We start from the raw sequence: 14,651 nt of genomic DNA on the forward strand, positions 1-14,651 counted from the left end.
CAATTTCAAATCCTCTGTACACTCTGGTGTCCTGCACCAGGGAGAAAACATCACTATCAACAATAACATAGTCAATGAGACTTTTCTTATTCCTAGCCTCTTCTCTCCGTGTGAATTTGTGCACATTTTTATGTTGGAACATGGTGTTAGTAATAACCAGTCCATGTCCTGAGCAGAAATCCAACAGATATTTGCCATTATTATTAGCTTTGCTCTTTTCTCCAAATTTTCCCAAAATATTTTTGTATGTCTCACAATCATTTCCTACTCTACTATTTAGATCCCCAACAAGGACCAACTTTTCCTTTTTCATTGTGTCAGTTGCTTTTTCTAAAGCCTCAAAAAATTCCTCCACTTCTACCTTAGTAGAACCTTCTGTGGGACCATAGGCACAAATAAGTCTCATTGTCCAGTTCCCCATTCTCATATTTGCTCACATTACTCTACTTGAGACTGACTGCCATTCAAGAAGATTAGCCTCGTATTTTGTGTTGAATACTATGGCTACTCCTTCTTTTCCTTGATTGTTATTGCCTGAATATAACATTTTGTATTTATTGCTCAGAAAGATCTCACCAGTTTTGGTCTTTTTTGTTTCAGTCACCCCTATTATGTCGATCTGGTACTTATCTAATTCCTCAGCTAGCTCCATTTCTTTGCCATTCAGGCTTCTTACGTTGATAGTACCGATCTTTAACTCTGGTGATGTTGAGTTGGGGTTTATTTTCAGATTTGTTCCAGTAGCTGACTTTTCGCTGTTCGCCCTGGTTCCCTGGCGAAAACAACGGGGGCCTTGTTTAACCGGGCGACGCCCCAGCCGGCATGAAATTTTGTCATGTTGTACCATCATTTTTTATTTTGGTTTAACCAATAAGAATACAATTTGGTCGGCTAAATCCCAAATTGCCAGCCCATCCTCGTTCGTTCAGTATCAAAGTAGATACCCAACAGGGTGCACCACGAGAAGGTGAGGATTGGACATTAGGTCAGAAGCCACTGGTCGGTTCTCCGCATTCCTTTAAAGGCTATGTGGAGGTCTCCTCTCAGTTATACAGCTTTGACCCTTAAGCACCCCTTTTATAGATATATTTCCTTCATTTTACTGCTCTTGTGGCTTCAGTGTCCGTAGAAATGGCTTCCACCACTCCTCCCTTTCAGTTCCACTACAAAATCCTCTTTCCACTCCACAAGACTGTGGCCCTCGAAAGGGTACCACTGAACTGAACGTGTCACGATGGACCCCCACGTCTCCATATCCTCTTATCACAGTTAGATCACCCAAGTGCTTCCAATGGCACTGGGCTACTGCACAGCGAACACAAAGAATGAGGGAGCATTGGAATGGATATGGACCAACAAGGAACTGCATTTACTGAAAAAATCCAATTAGAAGCTGACTGTCCCATTACAAAAGCTGACTGTCCCAATGTTCCAATTGGATTTTTTTTTTTTTTCATTTCTTAGAAATTAACTCCAATATGTCTAAAAGCCAAATGTGCCCTCTCTCAAATATTTCTAATGCTTTATAAAACCCAACTATGAAACAAGTAAAATTGATCTCAGCATAGTGATATATAAAGATATTCAGATATATGACATATAATAATTAGTTTAAAGTGGATTCTTGCGATTTTAATTCTTCACTAAATTGGAAAACATTTGTAACTTCATAAAACTGCAGACTCTATAAAACTAATTCTGCATTCATCGGCCTCCACATAATTTCTTCAAGTGGGTAAATACAACCTTCTGAACTACTCTGCCAAAACACAGTCCTGTCTTCTTTTGTACAAGAAATATCTTCACCTTCCTTTATATTAGAGAATGCTGTGACTCCTAGACCACATCCATCAGCTATCTCTTCTGTGAGTGATATTTAATCTTTCTGGCACAAACATCTCAACCTCTAAAATCTTTGGTCTCCTTTTCGTTCATTTATACAAACCAATTCTCCTTGCTCTGTCGGTATTTTAAAATCCCAATCCACATAGCAACAGAGCTGTAAAAGTATGAAATATATAAATGCATATGCCAAAGTGTATTCGTAACCCCCTGCCCATTTTTTTTTTTTTTTTTTTTTTTTTGATGACATTGAAAATTTTCTTATTTTTCGATAGCTACTGAAATAGTATGGCTCTTTCTTTGATAATTACTATCATGCATCGAACAATAGTTTGCTTGTGAAAATGCAACTCTCTGACACAGTTTTCCCTTGGAATTGAATGAGGGTTTTTGCCCTCTTAAGGTTTCTGTTTGGTCTCTGAAGAGAACCAACCAGTTCAAAACAGCTGTCAGGCCAGTGAAACCTTTATCTAAAGCACTAATAAAAGACGAATACACAGATACATGGGTAGCGCCCGTGTCTTTTAAATAACACTACTTAAGGCACCTTCGAAGCTGAGGATCATATTTTCAAAAGCTGTCTGGTCAATTTTTGTTAACTTAAACTTGGAAAGTTTCTGAAATTGGCCATCTACATAAATAAGGGTTTGAAATAAGGTTGTATTTTTATCTATCCCCTATTTCTATTTAGAAATAGGCCTTGTTGGCCAAGTGGATAGTGGATCCACTTTCCAGCTAAAAGGCTGCGGATTCAAATCTCGCATGTGCACGGATGTTTGTGATTGTCTGTGGAAATATGTGATAGATGGCGTTGGCATAGTTGCGGTCAGTTGGTGATTGAATGGTGGAGACAGTTGTAGAACAGCTGCCCTCCCTCGATAACTCCTCTCCCTGGAGGTGTCAAATAATAATAATAATACTCTATAACTTCTTGTTCCCCAAAGGGAGTATGTGCGACTCTTTTAGAAATCGAGATCCAGTCGATCTCCATGCTTCTTTGTACTTTGTCGCCAATAGCTGATTTAATTTCTTCCTGCAATTTGTGGACATACAAATGATGACAGTATCTGGTACTCAAACAAGCACATTGTTAATTGTGTGGGTTTTTCCTGTCAGTTGGAATGTTTTGTGGAATAAAATCTCCAGTCTGAGGAAGACAAGACATGAGTGACAAACAAGTTGCATTACCTTTTTAATCCTAACTGGTAATACTGTCTGAAATGGTGGGAGTTCTATGGTCGATTTTTCTATGGTGTGTGGTTAAAGAAAATATTTATTTTCACGTAAAATAAACCTAACTGTCCACATCTCAAATCAATCAGCTAATCAACTGAGTCACTTTAGTTGAACTCTCCAAAAGATAAACTCCAAACACAACTGATTGAAGAAATGCTTCATTTTTTTATAATTTCACATCTTTTACATTATATTTTTCTCCTTTTTTTTGCTATAATTGAAACTGTGTGTGTGTGTGTGTGTGTGTTCAAAACTAATTTGAAATTACATTCATTCATTCATCCAAAATTTAATGAAATCTGGTATTTAAGGTCATTATTAAAATGTCATTTCAGTCGACCATTTTGAATGGCAAAATTGGATAAAACAAAATTGTATTGGCCATGCCATGCATAATGATAAAAAATATTTTAGATTCAACCGCTGTAATAATTATTGGTGTTATGTGATTAGCAAATGCACCTTTTTATGATTATCTAAGACTTATGATGTCGAATCTGGTATAACTGCAAAGTGAATCTTGTTTATATGACTTGTTCATGAAACCGGTTTTAATATGCCTTGAAAGTTCAAAAGACTGATTTTGTCCTTGTTTATCTGTGGTAAGTGAAACTACAAATGTTTCAGGAATGTTATTGTGAACACAGCAGTGTCTTAACTTTAAAATTGCAAAGCTTTCCTGGAAAAAAAAGAGATAAAGAGAGAATTAACAATAATGCTTTTCCAAAGAATAAAATTTTTCTGCACAAAACTACTGTTATTATCTTAATAAATGAAATTTATTATATAAAATGCTACAGGTCAAGGGTAGTTAAACTGTTAAAAATACTAATAAAATAATTAAAAAGAAACTGTTTGTGTTCTGTGTGTGTATCAGTTAATAAAGAATGACTAGGTTATATCATTAAGTCACATTTTATTCATATTAAGGAGGATTTTATGTTTCCTGGTATGTCTGTTTGAAGAGCTAGCATTGTTGGTAATTTATATATTGTATGTCAATCAAGTTATTACCAAATAATTCTGAATGATAGTGGTACATATTCATAGGGTCATTTAAGGATAATTATAGTCTCATCTCATCTTCCTTTCCCTCTTTTACCTTGCGGTGTTGAAGGTTTATTAATCATCGGACCTTAAACCGCTCATAGAATAAGATGGTCAGCCCTACACCCCGGTGTATCCTATGTCTGTAGTGTTGGGTTCTCAAGGCCAGTTTTCCTGTTTTGCAGGATGAAAAATCCCAGGATAAACTAGGGAAAAAACCCTACTATCCACGCCCATGACCGGCTAACTTGGCTATGGCTGAGGAAGATACTTCAGCTCCTCTCCTTACGTCACTGATGGAAATCGATCCTAGGACACTCCTTTCCCAAGCATATGGTTGTAAAGTGCACAGCCACTACGCTAACCGTGCAGATAATTATAGTAACCTAGCATAAAGTGTGCATATCAGCTGAAACACACACATTTTAGATAGTAAAAGGCTGAACTATTGGTTTTACTCCAGGTGCTCCAGCTTTCTTTTCAAAAACGCAAAAATATGAATGGTAGTCTAGAACACTTATTTTCAAGTAACAGAGTTAATGTCAAAAACATCATAATCATAATCAGTGTTGCTAATGATGGTAAAGGCTGAAATAATAAAAATGAGGCCCACACATCAATATTCCATCTGTGCAGAATTAAATACAGAAATGGCATGTTTTTTTTTTCAATAACTTATCATTTGAGTGTAATAAAGATGAGTAATTTCTGCATGTGGGTTAGTAATTTTGAATTGTGGTCAAAGCGAATAAGATAATGAGATCAGTGTATGTCAGTTAATTGCACGAGCTCTCCTGGTCTACCTGTTTTTGGGAAAAAATAATAAAAATAAAAAATAAATAAATACTCTTATCACTTCCTTCTGGATACAGGATAACTATCCACATGAAACAGGTTATCTGAGTCTGATGGTTCAAATTTCAAGGTAAGGATGGATGTTTTATGAATTTTATTGCCAGCACGAGACCATATCCTGCTTACCCCCCCCCCCCCCAACCAGCCATGAGTCTATAGCTGTCCAGCTAAATCTGGATACAATTCTGTAACACCTGTTGAATAACATGGATAAGAAGTGCAACTTGGTCTCACTATTTCATCCATGTCGGCCTGTATTAATAGAAGCCTGAAGTAGTCCAATACAAAGATTCATATTTGGTCTCGAAAACAGAGTTCCTAGATTATCTAACCTTCAGCACACCTAATACTCATATGCTATAGGCTAATAGCTTTTCACTGGAGGGGATTCATATGGAAATAAATGACTTTTAGTTGAAAAAGCCTTTATAAAGTTTCCTTGTGTCCTAGATAGGATTTGAAAACTCAGGTCTTTTGTATTGAAAGGAATAATAGTTTCCTACTGAGCTATCAAGGCCGTCTGTATATGAGAATAATTTATGAAAGAAATTTGTTAAATCAACAAAGATTATCAGAATAATTAAAGGTTGCATAGTACAAATAATAAGGTCAAATGAATTTAATTTACCCTTGAAATTCTGCAATCTTAAATGTTACCAGGATGTACCAGAGAAAACTATACAGGAGCAATGAATGGCAGTTAAGCTTAGATACTGGTTTTTTATGCATCTGTTGGACCATTTCCCAGAAAGGATCTTTTTAATTTGAGCTGATTACTAATCATAATAATTCATTTTTAATCATAATCAAGTTTAATGATTAAAAATGAAAAATTAGTAAAAAAAAATGCAAGTACCTTGGATTCTTTTTTTATGAACCCAGAATATGACCTCAAATAATGATTTCAATGAAGATCTAATAACCTAGCAAAACTTAATCCTCTGTAATTAAAAAATAAAAATAAATAAATGCTTCTTCCATAATTCCATTTTAGAAATGCATAAATCCATAGACAACATGAAATTTCTCTTCTTGGAATAACATTACCTCTAATCTATCTTAGTAGAAACCTATTGTGTCTCAGCATCCAATTAACCAGTTTTTTTTTTTCTTTTTCCAAAACTAACCACAATACCTGTTTTAAAAAAAATCAGCTAATGTCTTTTGTTCACTTATAGGAAATAGGTGAGGCCTTTTAACCTTATCTAGCTTTTGGAGACTGAGTGGGCAGTTCAATCTCTACTAGCAGCCAAACAGAGATAACTGGCCCAAGACTATCACTAATTATAAGTGGCAATGATGAAGAGTGGCAAACAAGTGTTGCCATCTCTTGGTACCTAACCCTAACAGGATATGCTATTTTCTGAAATAGTGTGAGGTTCTATGGTCAATTTTCTTGAGTTTACAGGATGAAAAACTTGAGAAGAAAGGCTTAGAAAAAGTTCTGCCAGTCGGCAACTAGACTTGAACTTAAGTCTATTCTATCTTTGAGCTGCCTAGCACAGAGGATGCAAACATCACTTCCACTGAGCTACACAAGCCAAATTACCCATTTATTCAATATAAAGTGCAACAAGCTCTTCAATCATAAAATACTGCTGTGTGGAGTTGTGATCCTCAGTGCAGAAGAGATAAGCTGATTAAACACTGAACCTTACTAATACACTCTATCTTTTTTTTTTTACATTGTTTCTACTGCATTTTCTATACACATTTCTATAGCTGATGGTCATCAGAACAGAACAAAATCAGAGTAATTCTCTCGATTTCAGTAATTAGAATGGTTCAAATACTGCAATGACGGATGGAATGAAAGCAGAGAAGATCCAAACAGAGTTGTCAGAGGGTGTGTGTGTGTGTGTGTGTGTGTGCGCACGCATGGGAAGAAAGCTGATTCCAGAGTGCAAAAATCATTGTTAGGTCCGACAGAAGAGTGGAATTTCAGTTTAGAAACTAGATTCAGGGACGGCGGAGGAGTTCAGTATTTAAAATCTTATATGGGCCCCAATCTTTAGGAATTAATCTTTACTTCTGTTAATTTACTTGAGTGCTCTTGTGCTATCTTAGACACACAATGCCTATTAATCAAGATAAAACATAAAGAGCAACTTGTTTTATAGAGCTGGCCAGTTGGCAAAAGTATATGTTTTATGTTAAAAATACCAAGCAATTTTAAACCTGGTTTTACTCCATTTCCCAAGTAAGCAAACAGACAAACAAGTCAAGTTTGCACCTGCAAGCCTAGCTGATCCTACAGGTAGTGCAAGACCAAGGCAACTCGTAGTAAAGGTGGCATAACCTTTACCATGGTTATGCCACCTTTACTTGCACATAACCTTTACTTGGTCTTGCACTACCTGTTAGATCAGCTAGACTTGCATCACTTGTAGGCACAAACTTGACTTGTTTGTCTGTTTGCTTACTTGGGAAATGGAGTAAAACCAGGTTTAAAATTGCTTGGTATTTTTAACATTTATTATACCCAAGGTAAAATACTTTCTACAAAAAAGTATATATTGCTTTGGATTGGACCTTACTAATGTAGAGGTCCAAAACGGATTGAAAATACTTTCATGTTTGGTTATTATAGCAAGATTTTAATATTATATAACTGTTAATTCACTTAGTGTACTAATGTACCATAGATTTACAACTAATTGAGAGCAGAATTTACACAAAAAATTATAATTTTGTATATGAGATGAAGCAGTTTATCAAAGAATGAAGTGAAATCAACAATGGCTCAGTAATACTAATACTACAAAACACATGATTAAACAGGTTTGAATGTCCAAAACAGACCATCTTCTGCAGATGATAATAGCTTTTTTGCAAAATGTGATTTGAAAATAAATATCAATCCTTATTTTTGTAAAAGCAGTAGAGGTTGCACTAACATGAGATATGCAATCGAAGAATGGAGTAAAATTAATCATTTTTGTAACCATCCACTACACCTTGTGACAATGTATGCTCAAAATCGCTATAAGTTTTTCCTATTCTGTTGTCTTCATTTTTGATTGGCATATCAGCATTAATATTTGAAATACAGGCAAATTTCTGAAAGCACATTTTATAATGTTTAGAAGAGGGGGGGGGGGAAATACTGCAAAATTTTCTAAGATCAAACAAAGGGATGAGAAACTAGTTCTGTTTATAATTTAAAAGAATAAATAACAGCCTGCCTTTGTGAGTTATTTCATTTATATATTTATTGTTGCTTTTTTTGCTTATCTTGTTCTCTTGAACTTAATCTCAATTCCCTTATTCTAATACTGATTAATTGCATGGTTCAAAACTGACAGATGCACTGCTAGAAGTAAAATGTCCAAAAAATAAAAAATAAAAACAGGCTAAAAGCAGGTATAAAAATCACCCATGAAGAGCTGCCTTTGTATATCAAAATAAATTGAAATAAAACTGATGAAGACATAAAATGGACTTAAGTAAATTCTGTAATAATTAATGATTCTGTTTAGTTAACTTAATCTTGTCTACTGCTAATTTTTTTTCTTGAACTAATACAAAAATAAGCTGGTCAATTTCAAAAATTCTACTAAGTACAAAATAAGTTATGAAACTATTTATTACGAAATGTGATAATGTTGGTTGCATTTGTGTAGAACAACTGTGATTTTTATTACAATATGATGACAAACATAAGTAGTAGTTAGAACTCATGTCTCCATGGATTCTTGATCAGCACCTGAAATATTAAAACAATTATCAACAGTAGCCTTTTTCATGTGGTACATAGTAATTATGATATTTTAAAAAATAATTTGATGTCTGTTCTAGAAACAATTCTCTACATGCAATTTTGTACATGAGAACAAAGTACCATTCGACTATATGCAATTCAAAACATAGATAGCTTATAGAAAGATAATCAATTATAGAAGCAAAATCAACTGTGGGTGTCTTTCATTTCTTTAATACTTGAACACATAAAACCAATTTCATACGGATAAACACTGCCACTTAAGGTGATCTGCAGTTAGACAAATGGCAGGTATCCCTACAGATTCTAATCAAATAACATAGTTTCCAAACCATACATTATGATGATACCACATAATTAGATATTATACCAGATGGAACATTTACTGGTCTCACAAGGCCCCTACTGTTTTGACTTGGAATCAGATGAATAAGGAATACTTAGTTACCGAAATAACTTCAACCTCAGCAGAATTTAAGCACTCAATGTAAAAGAAATGCAGAGAGTAGAGGAACTGAGAAAATATCATTTGACATAATTTTTGTTCACGAATCGAAGGCCAATGCAGGTGAGATCCTGCAAAATAATATGCATGGCTACCTCCATAACAAGCATAATAAACCACCAAAAAAGTTTACACTTAATTCCCAGATAAAATGCCATGCTAAACAGACCTCCTACAGAAAATTTTCTCTAGTCATCACCACAGGATTTCTATAATGAGAGTCAGCCATATGAAATGATTTTGTACAAGCTACAAGATCCTTGATAAGCAATATCTCAAAATTGATCTTTTCACCATTCTTAAGGAGGGTAAAGAAAATGTAATAAATTGTAAATTGTGCAAATCTGGTATATCAGGTTCTGATATACCAGACGTGTTAAGACAATGATGACAATATTGCTTAGGGAATGCTTATGAAAATACTGACCAAACTGCTCACAAACATATCGTAGTTTTGGACCATTTGCTCTACCAACCCCATCTGAATGAAAATAATGCTCAACACTAAATGTCTTTTCTTCCAACATTAACATCATTGTTAGCTAAATGTAATATGCAGTCTCTACATATTGAAAGTTTATTTTTCACTTGGTTAGACTATAATAAATTTAGTTTAATCCTTTATCCAAGTGAGAGCAAACAAAGTTTGCACCTGAAAATATCTTCAGGACTGAATATGGTGTTGTACTATCTTACCTGGGTAAGTAGTACAACACCAGGCAACTCGTAGCAAAGGTAGAACAAGCTACCAAGACCTCCTATCCCAGTATCTCCCATAATGCAAAACACATCTCCTTGTGGATATGTATATAATGTTATGCATTAAGGGATTGGCCACTACCCAGACTAGTTTCGACCTTTATTGATGTCTCTTCAGTGGGAGCCAGGCCCAGAGTTGGAGATACCAGGCAGAAGCAATAGCAAGGTCATCTTTACCTATAGGAGTTGCCAAAGGGTTTGCCACCTTTTTTTTTTTATTAAATTACTCTGAATTTAGAGAAAGATGTTGAAAGTTTATTTTTCACTTGGTTAGACTAAAAAAAAGTTTGTCAATGAAACCAAATATTTGACTATAAATAAAAGTAACATACCTAATTCATTAAACATAAATTCTTTTTGATATTCTTTCAAAAACTGTGCTGATCTTGATTCATCTAGGAAAAGAGAATAAACTCTCTTCACATCACTGATATTGACCTCAGAACCCTAAATAAAGAAAATACTGTGCTCAAAAACCATTCAGTCATGTCATCAGAAAGAACATACAGCAGTTCAAATTATCATAAAAGTTTCTATGACAACAGAGACATTTATGTCACACGAATGCTAATGTTTTGCTATATTCAGAATAATTTAAGAATTAATATATATAAAGTTGGCTCACTGCCCTTAAGCTGGCAGCAAGATTATACACTATTCTTTCACAAAATTAGAGATAATTTATTGCTATTCATTTTATAATAAATTTAAAACATTGTCCATGAAAAGGAAACATTAACTATAGTATTCAACACTAAACACAATAACCTCTTGAATGACATGCAATTTCAAATGAAACTTAACAATAATCCTTATTTGTGCTTCTGGTTTTATAGAAGGTTCTATTAAGGAAGAAATAGTTCGAGTGATGTAGAGTTTTTTAAATCATTACAGAGGCCTGCAAAAAAGGAAAAACTGTTTCAGGAAGACCTTAATCTTAAACTGAAAAGAGATATATAGAAATGCTTGGAAAAAAATCTAAATAAAATAGCAAAGCTAATAATAATGATAAATATTTGTTGGATTTCTGGACACAACATGGACTAGTCATCACTAATACTATGATTAAACATTAACACGAGCACAAATTCATATGAAAAGAAGACAAGCAAAAAAAGTCTTACTGACTCTGCTGCTACTGACAGTGATATCTGTCAGTAGTATAAAAATCATAAAAAATAGCATACAAATAAAAAGTGATCATCATTCAGTTTTGAACAAGATAAAGATGAGTATCACAGTAAGAAGAAATATGTATAAAAGTTTAAAAATAATCAATCCCACAAATATTATTTGGAGGAAAGAAAAATGAAAGCTAAAAAAAAAAAAAAATTACAGATCCTGCAGCAAAATCAGAAGAAAACACTCATGGATTCAGCCAAAAGGCACATGGCCAAGTTGTGTGAAGAGAGAAAAATCAGAACTTAACTTCAGTGTAGACGCATGAAGATAACAAAGCTATCCTGGAAGAGAAGAAATCAAAGGAAGTTCCTGGAAAGTAAGTCAGTGGGTAACCTGACTGAATACAAAGAAATGTATCTGTGCATGTAGCTAAATAAAAGTCATGGAAAGGAGACTGGTAAGAATATACCATGAAAGTAGCAGAACGTTCTGAAGCATACCTAGAGCTGTTGCCCCCCCCCCCCCCCCCCCCCCCAGGGTGGTCTCTGAGTTTGCCACCCCTCTCAATACACACCAAAAATACTACAAAAAATCAAAATGACATATAGGGAAATAAATTAAATCACTATGCTTATTTTTGAAGTAAAACTTTAATTTCAACATTCTAAAATGTTATTTTTCTTGCTTTTCTGTTCGCAGAATCGTCACTGACATTGGCAAAATCTATTTCATAGTAATGTAGGTAATTCTTAATCAATTTTATTTCGAAAACCTCCTCTCACAACTAGCAACACGTACAGCAATTGAGAGGAAAATTCGCAGTAGTGTTACAATATTTGGAAATTAGTTCTCGACACTGTATTTTAGAAAGGTTCAAAGTGCCACCTGGGGTGGACTTCCCCCTCTGCATCACCCCCCCCCCTAGCTACGCCACTGTTCTGAAGGCTATTGAAAAAGCATAGAAATGGAGGAAAGAGCACTGTAAAGGAAATCAGAGTGAAAATAAAGATATTCTGAATGTCTGAGTTTAAAAAACTGTTAAATGAAGCAGCAGTTTCAGAACAGTGGTTAAAGTTATTAAAGAAAAATGGAATAATAACATATACTCCAGATTATTAAGAAAAATTATTACAGTGCTCATCTATGAGAAATAAAAGTATGTAAAAATTATTAAGGAATTTCCCTACTGCACATTTCAGGTAAATATACTCAAGAAGAGGTTAAGAAAAACCCAGGAAAGAACAAGCTGGTTACAGACCAAATAGGGTTTGTCAGGATCACACTTTTTCTTTATGACAGACAGTCATAAAGAAAAACAAACAGAAATTATGGAAATAGATACGGAAAATGCATGATAAGGTGCCAAGAAAAACTATTCAAAAACACTACAATTATATGGTGTAAATGAGACATCGCACAGAGCAACAGTCTACATTTAAGTTAAGTAAACACTTAGAGACTACTGATAAACCCACTCGTGAGGTTCGTGAATGATCTGACATATACCATTTTGTACAAAATAGAGTAACTTGGCTCGCTTTCATCCAACAGACTTTATCCCTAGTCCTATATGAATAAATGAAGCATTTAGACTGACAAAGATATAGGATCATGCTTTGATGTAAAACCACAGTAAGATGCACATTATCTACACTGTTATTCATCATTTAATGTCATAATATCTTTTAAATATTTTACATCCAGGTAGAGATAATGCAGTGATTAGGGTGACAGAAATCAATGAGATAAAGGCAAATGAAATGAAAATACAAGGTATTTTACAAAATATCAATGAGAATGCAGTCACATGATATCAGCCCATGTACTATGAGAAAGTGCAGGAGAAAATTTCTGGCTATTGTTTCATTTAAGACCTATACAATGTCAAGGTCCTGAGGGAGTAGAAAGAGGACAAGATAGTTCAGTTACATAAATGGCTCCAAGAGAAAGAGAGAGGGAGAAAACTAGCAAATTACAGACCAATCAGCTCAAGATTGTTAGTTCAGGTCTCAGAAAATTTGATTAAGGTCAAAAATCAGGATGGATAAACAAGAATACAATATTCTCTGGAGGACAGCCCGAATTTGTGACTACACCACAATACAGTTAGATTTTGCAAAGGCACCTAATAAATACCATGTGGAACCCTATTAAATATATATAATATATTATAACATATATTATAATCATCATCATCATCATCAAATTCCTGCCATGTACCCTCAAGGGGTGTACAGGATATGATAGTACTACATGAAAAAAATTACAGCATTATTAATTTCCTATCTACAATTTTCCTCCAAATCAGTCTGTTACTTGTCAACACTCCAACATTATCAGATCTTATATTTCTATCATCTAAAGCACTTTGTACCGTATCAATCCACCTATATCTTGGTCTTCCTCTGGGTCGTTTTGCTGCCAACCTGGCAGAGAACACTTGTTTCGCTAATCTTTCCTCGCCCATTCTGTTTAAGCGATCATACTACCTGAGATTAGCTCTGCTAACGAATTCCTGGATGCTGACAATGTCAAGTTCTTTCCTAATATCCTCGTTTTTAATATGATACTGCAATTGATGCCATCTGTTCATGCCTATAATCTTTCTCATGATTCTCATATCTGTGGTCTCTAGTCTTTGGTCAAGTGTTTTACTTCTGACCCAGCTCTCAGATCCATAAGTTAAAACTGGTTTGAACACTGTCTTGTATACAGCTAATTTAGTGTTCCGACTAATTTCTCTCTTATTCCATACGAATTTATTCAATTGACTTCCGACCATACCAGCTTTCCTGATTCTGTTGTCTATTTCTATATTTAATTTACCATCTTCAGTAAAAATCGTGCCTAAATAGCTGAAATGTTTTACTTGTTCCACAGGTTCTCCATTCACAACACAGTTGACATTTTCAATGATTCTGCCTATTTTCATTGTCTTTGTCTTTTTATTGCTGACCTTCATACCATATCTATTACAACAGATATTCAATTTAGTCAGAGAATCTTGCAGACTTGTAGCGGATTTATTTAGAAGTATAACATCATCTGCATAAAGCAAAGAGCTGACATTAACATCTCCAATTTTGATACCATGTTTAATACCACTTTCCTTCATAATGTGATCCATATAGATAATGAATAACAGAGGAGATAATGTACATCCTTGTCTCACACCAGATTTAACATTAAACCATCTTCCTGTACTTCCTTCAATTCTAACTGCTGACTTACAACTCAAATAAAGACTAAGTATTGCTTGATATAATGCCCCATTGACACCATATAACTGTAGCATATTGACTTCTCTCTTGGCACCTTGTCATATGCCTTTTCCAAATCGACAAAACTTAAATACAGATCTTTGTTATATTCCCATGCTTTCTCGACTATTTGTCGTAAAGTGAAGATCAGATCTTGACAGCCTCTATTTGGCCTGAGTCCAGCTTGTTCTTCACCAAGCTTTTCTTCCACAATTCTTCTCAACCGTTTCTCAAGTATACTTGCATAGATCTTGCCAGGAACACTCAGTAGGGAAATACCTCTGTAATTCTCACATGCAGTTTT

At 34.6% G+C, this 14,651-nt stretch overlaps 1 protein-coding gene across 3 annotated transcripts in view; it reads right to left on the reverse strand.

Annotated features, from left to right (window-relative positions):
* Positions 1-8,548: 8,548 nt before the first annotated feature.
* The window catches only part of rept (RuvB-like helicase 2 rept), a 190,777-nt gene continuing 184,674 nt past the window's right edge, over positions 8,549-14,651 (reverse strand). For all 3 annotated transcript variants that reach the window (XM_090394501.1, XM_090394503.1, XM_090394502.1), the window contains 2 exons: positions 10,298-10,412; positions 8,549-8,686 (listed from right to left, as the gene is read on the reverse strand). In XM_090394501.1, the coding sequence (XP_090250627.1) occupies positions 8,658-8,686; positions 10,298-10,412 (144 nt within the window). In that variant the 3' untranslated portion in view covers positions 8,549-8,657. The remainder of the gene's footprint in view (positions 8,687-10,297; positions 10,413-14,651) is intronic.

This window comes from Typopeltis vanoorti, chromosome 6 (assembly GCF_054136105.1).
Source record: "Typopeltis vanoorti isolate ZY-2024b chromosome 6, IOZ_Tvanoo_1.0, whole genome shotgun sequence".
Classification (NCBI taxonomy): Eukaryota; Metazoa; Arthropoda; class Arachnida; order Uropygi; family Thelyphonidae; genus Typopeltis; species Typopeltis vanoorti.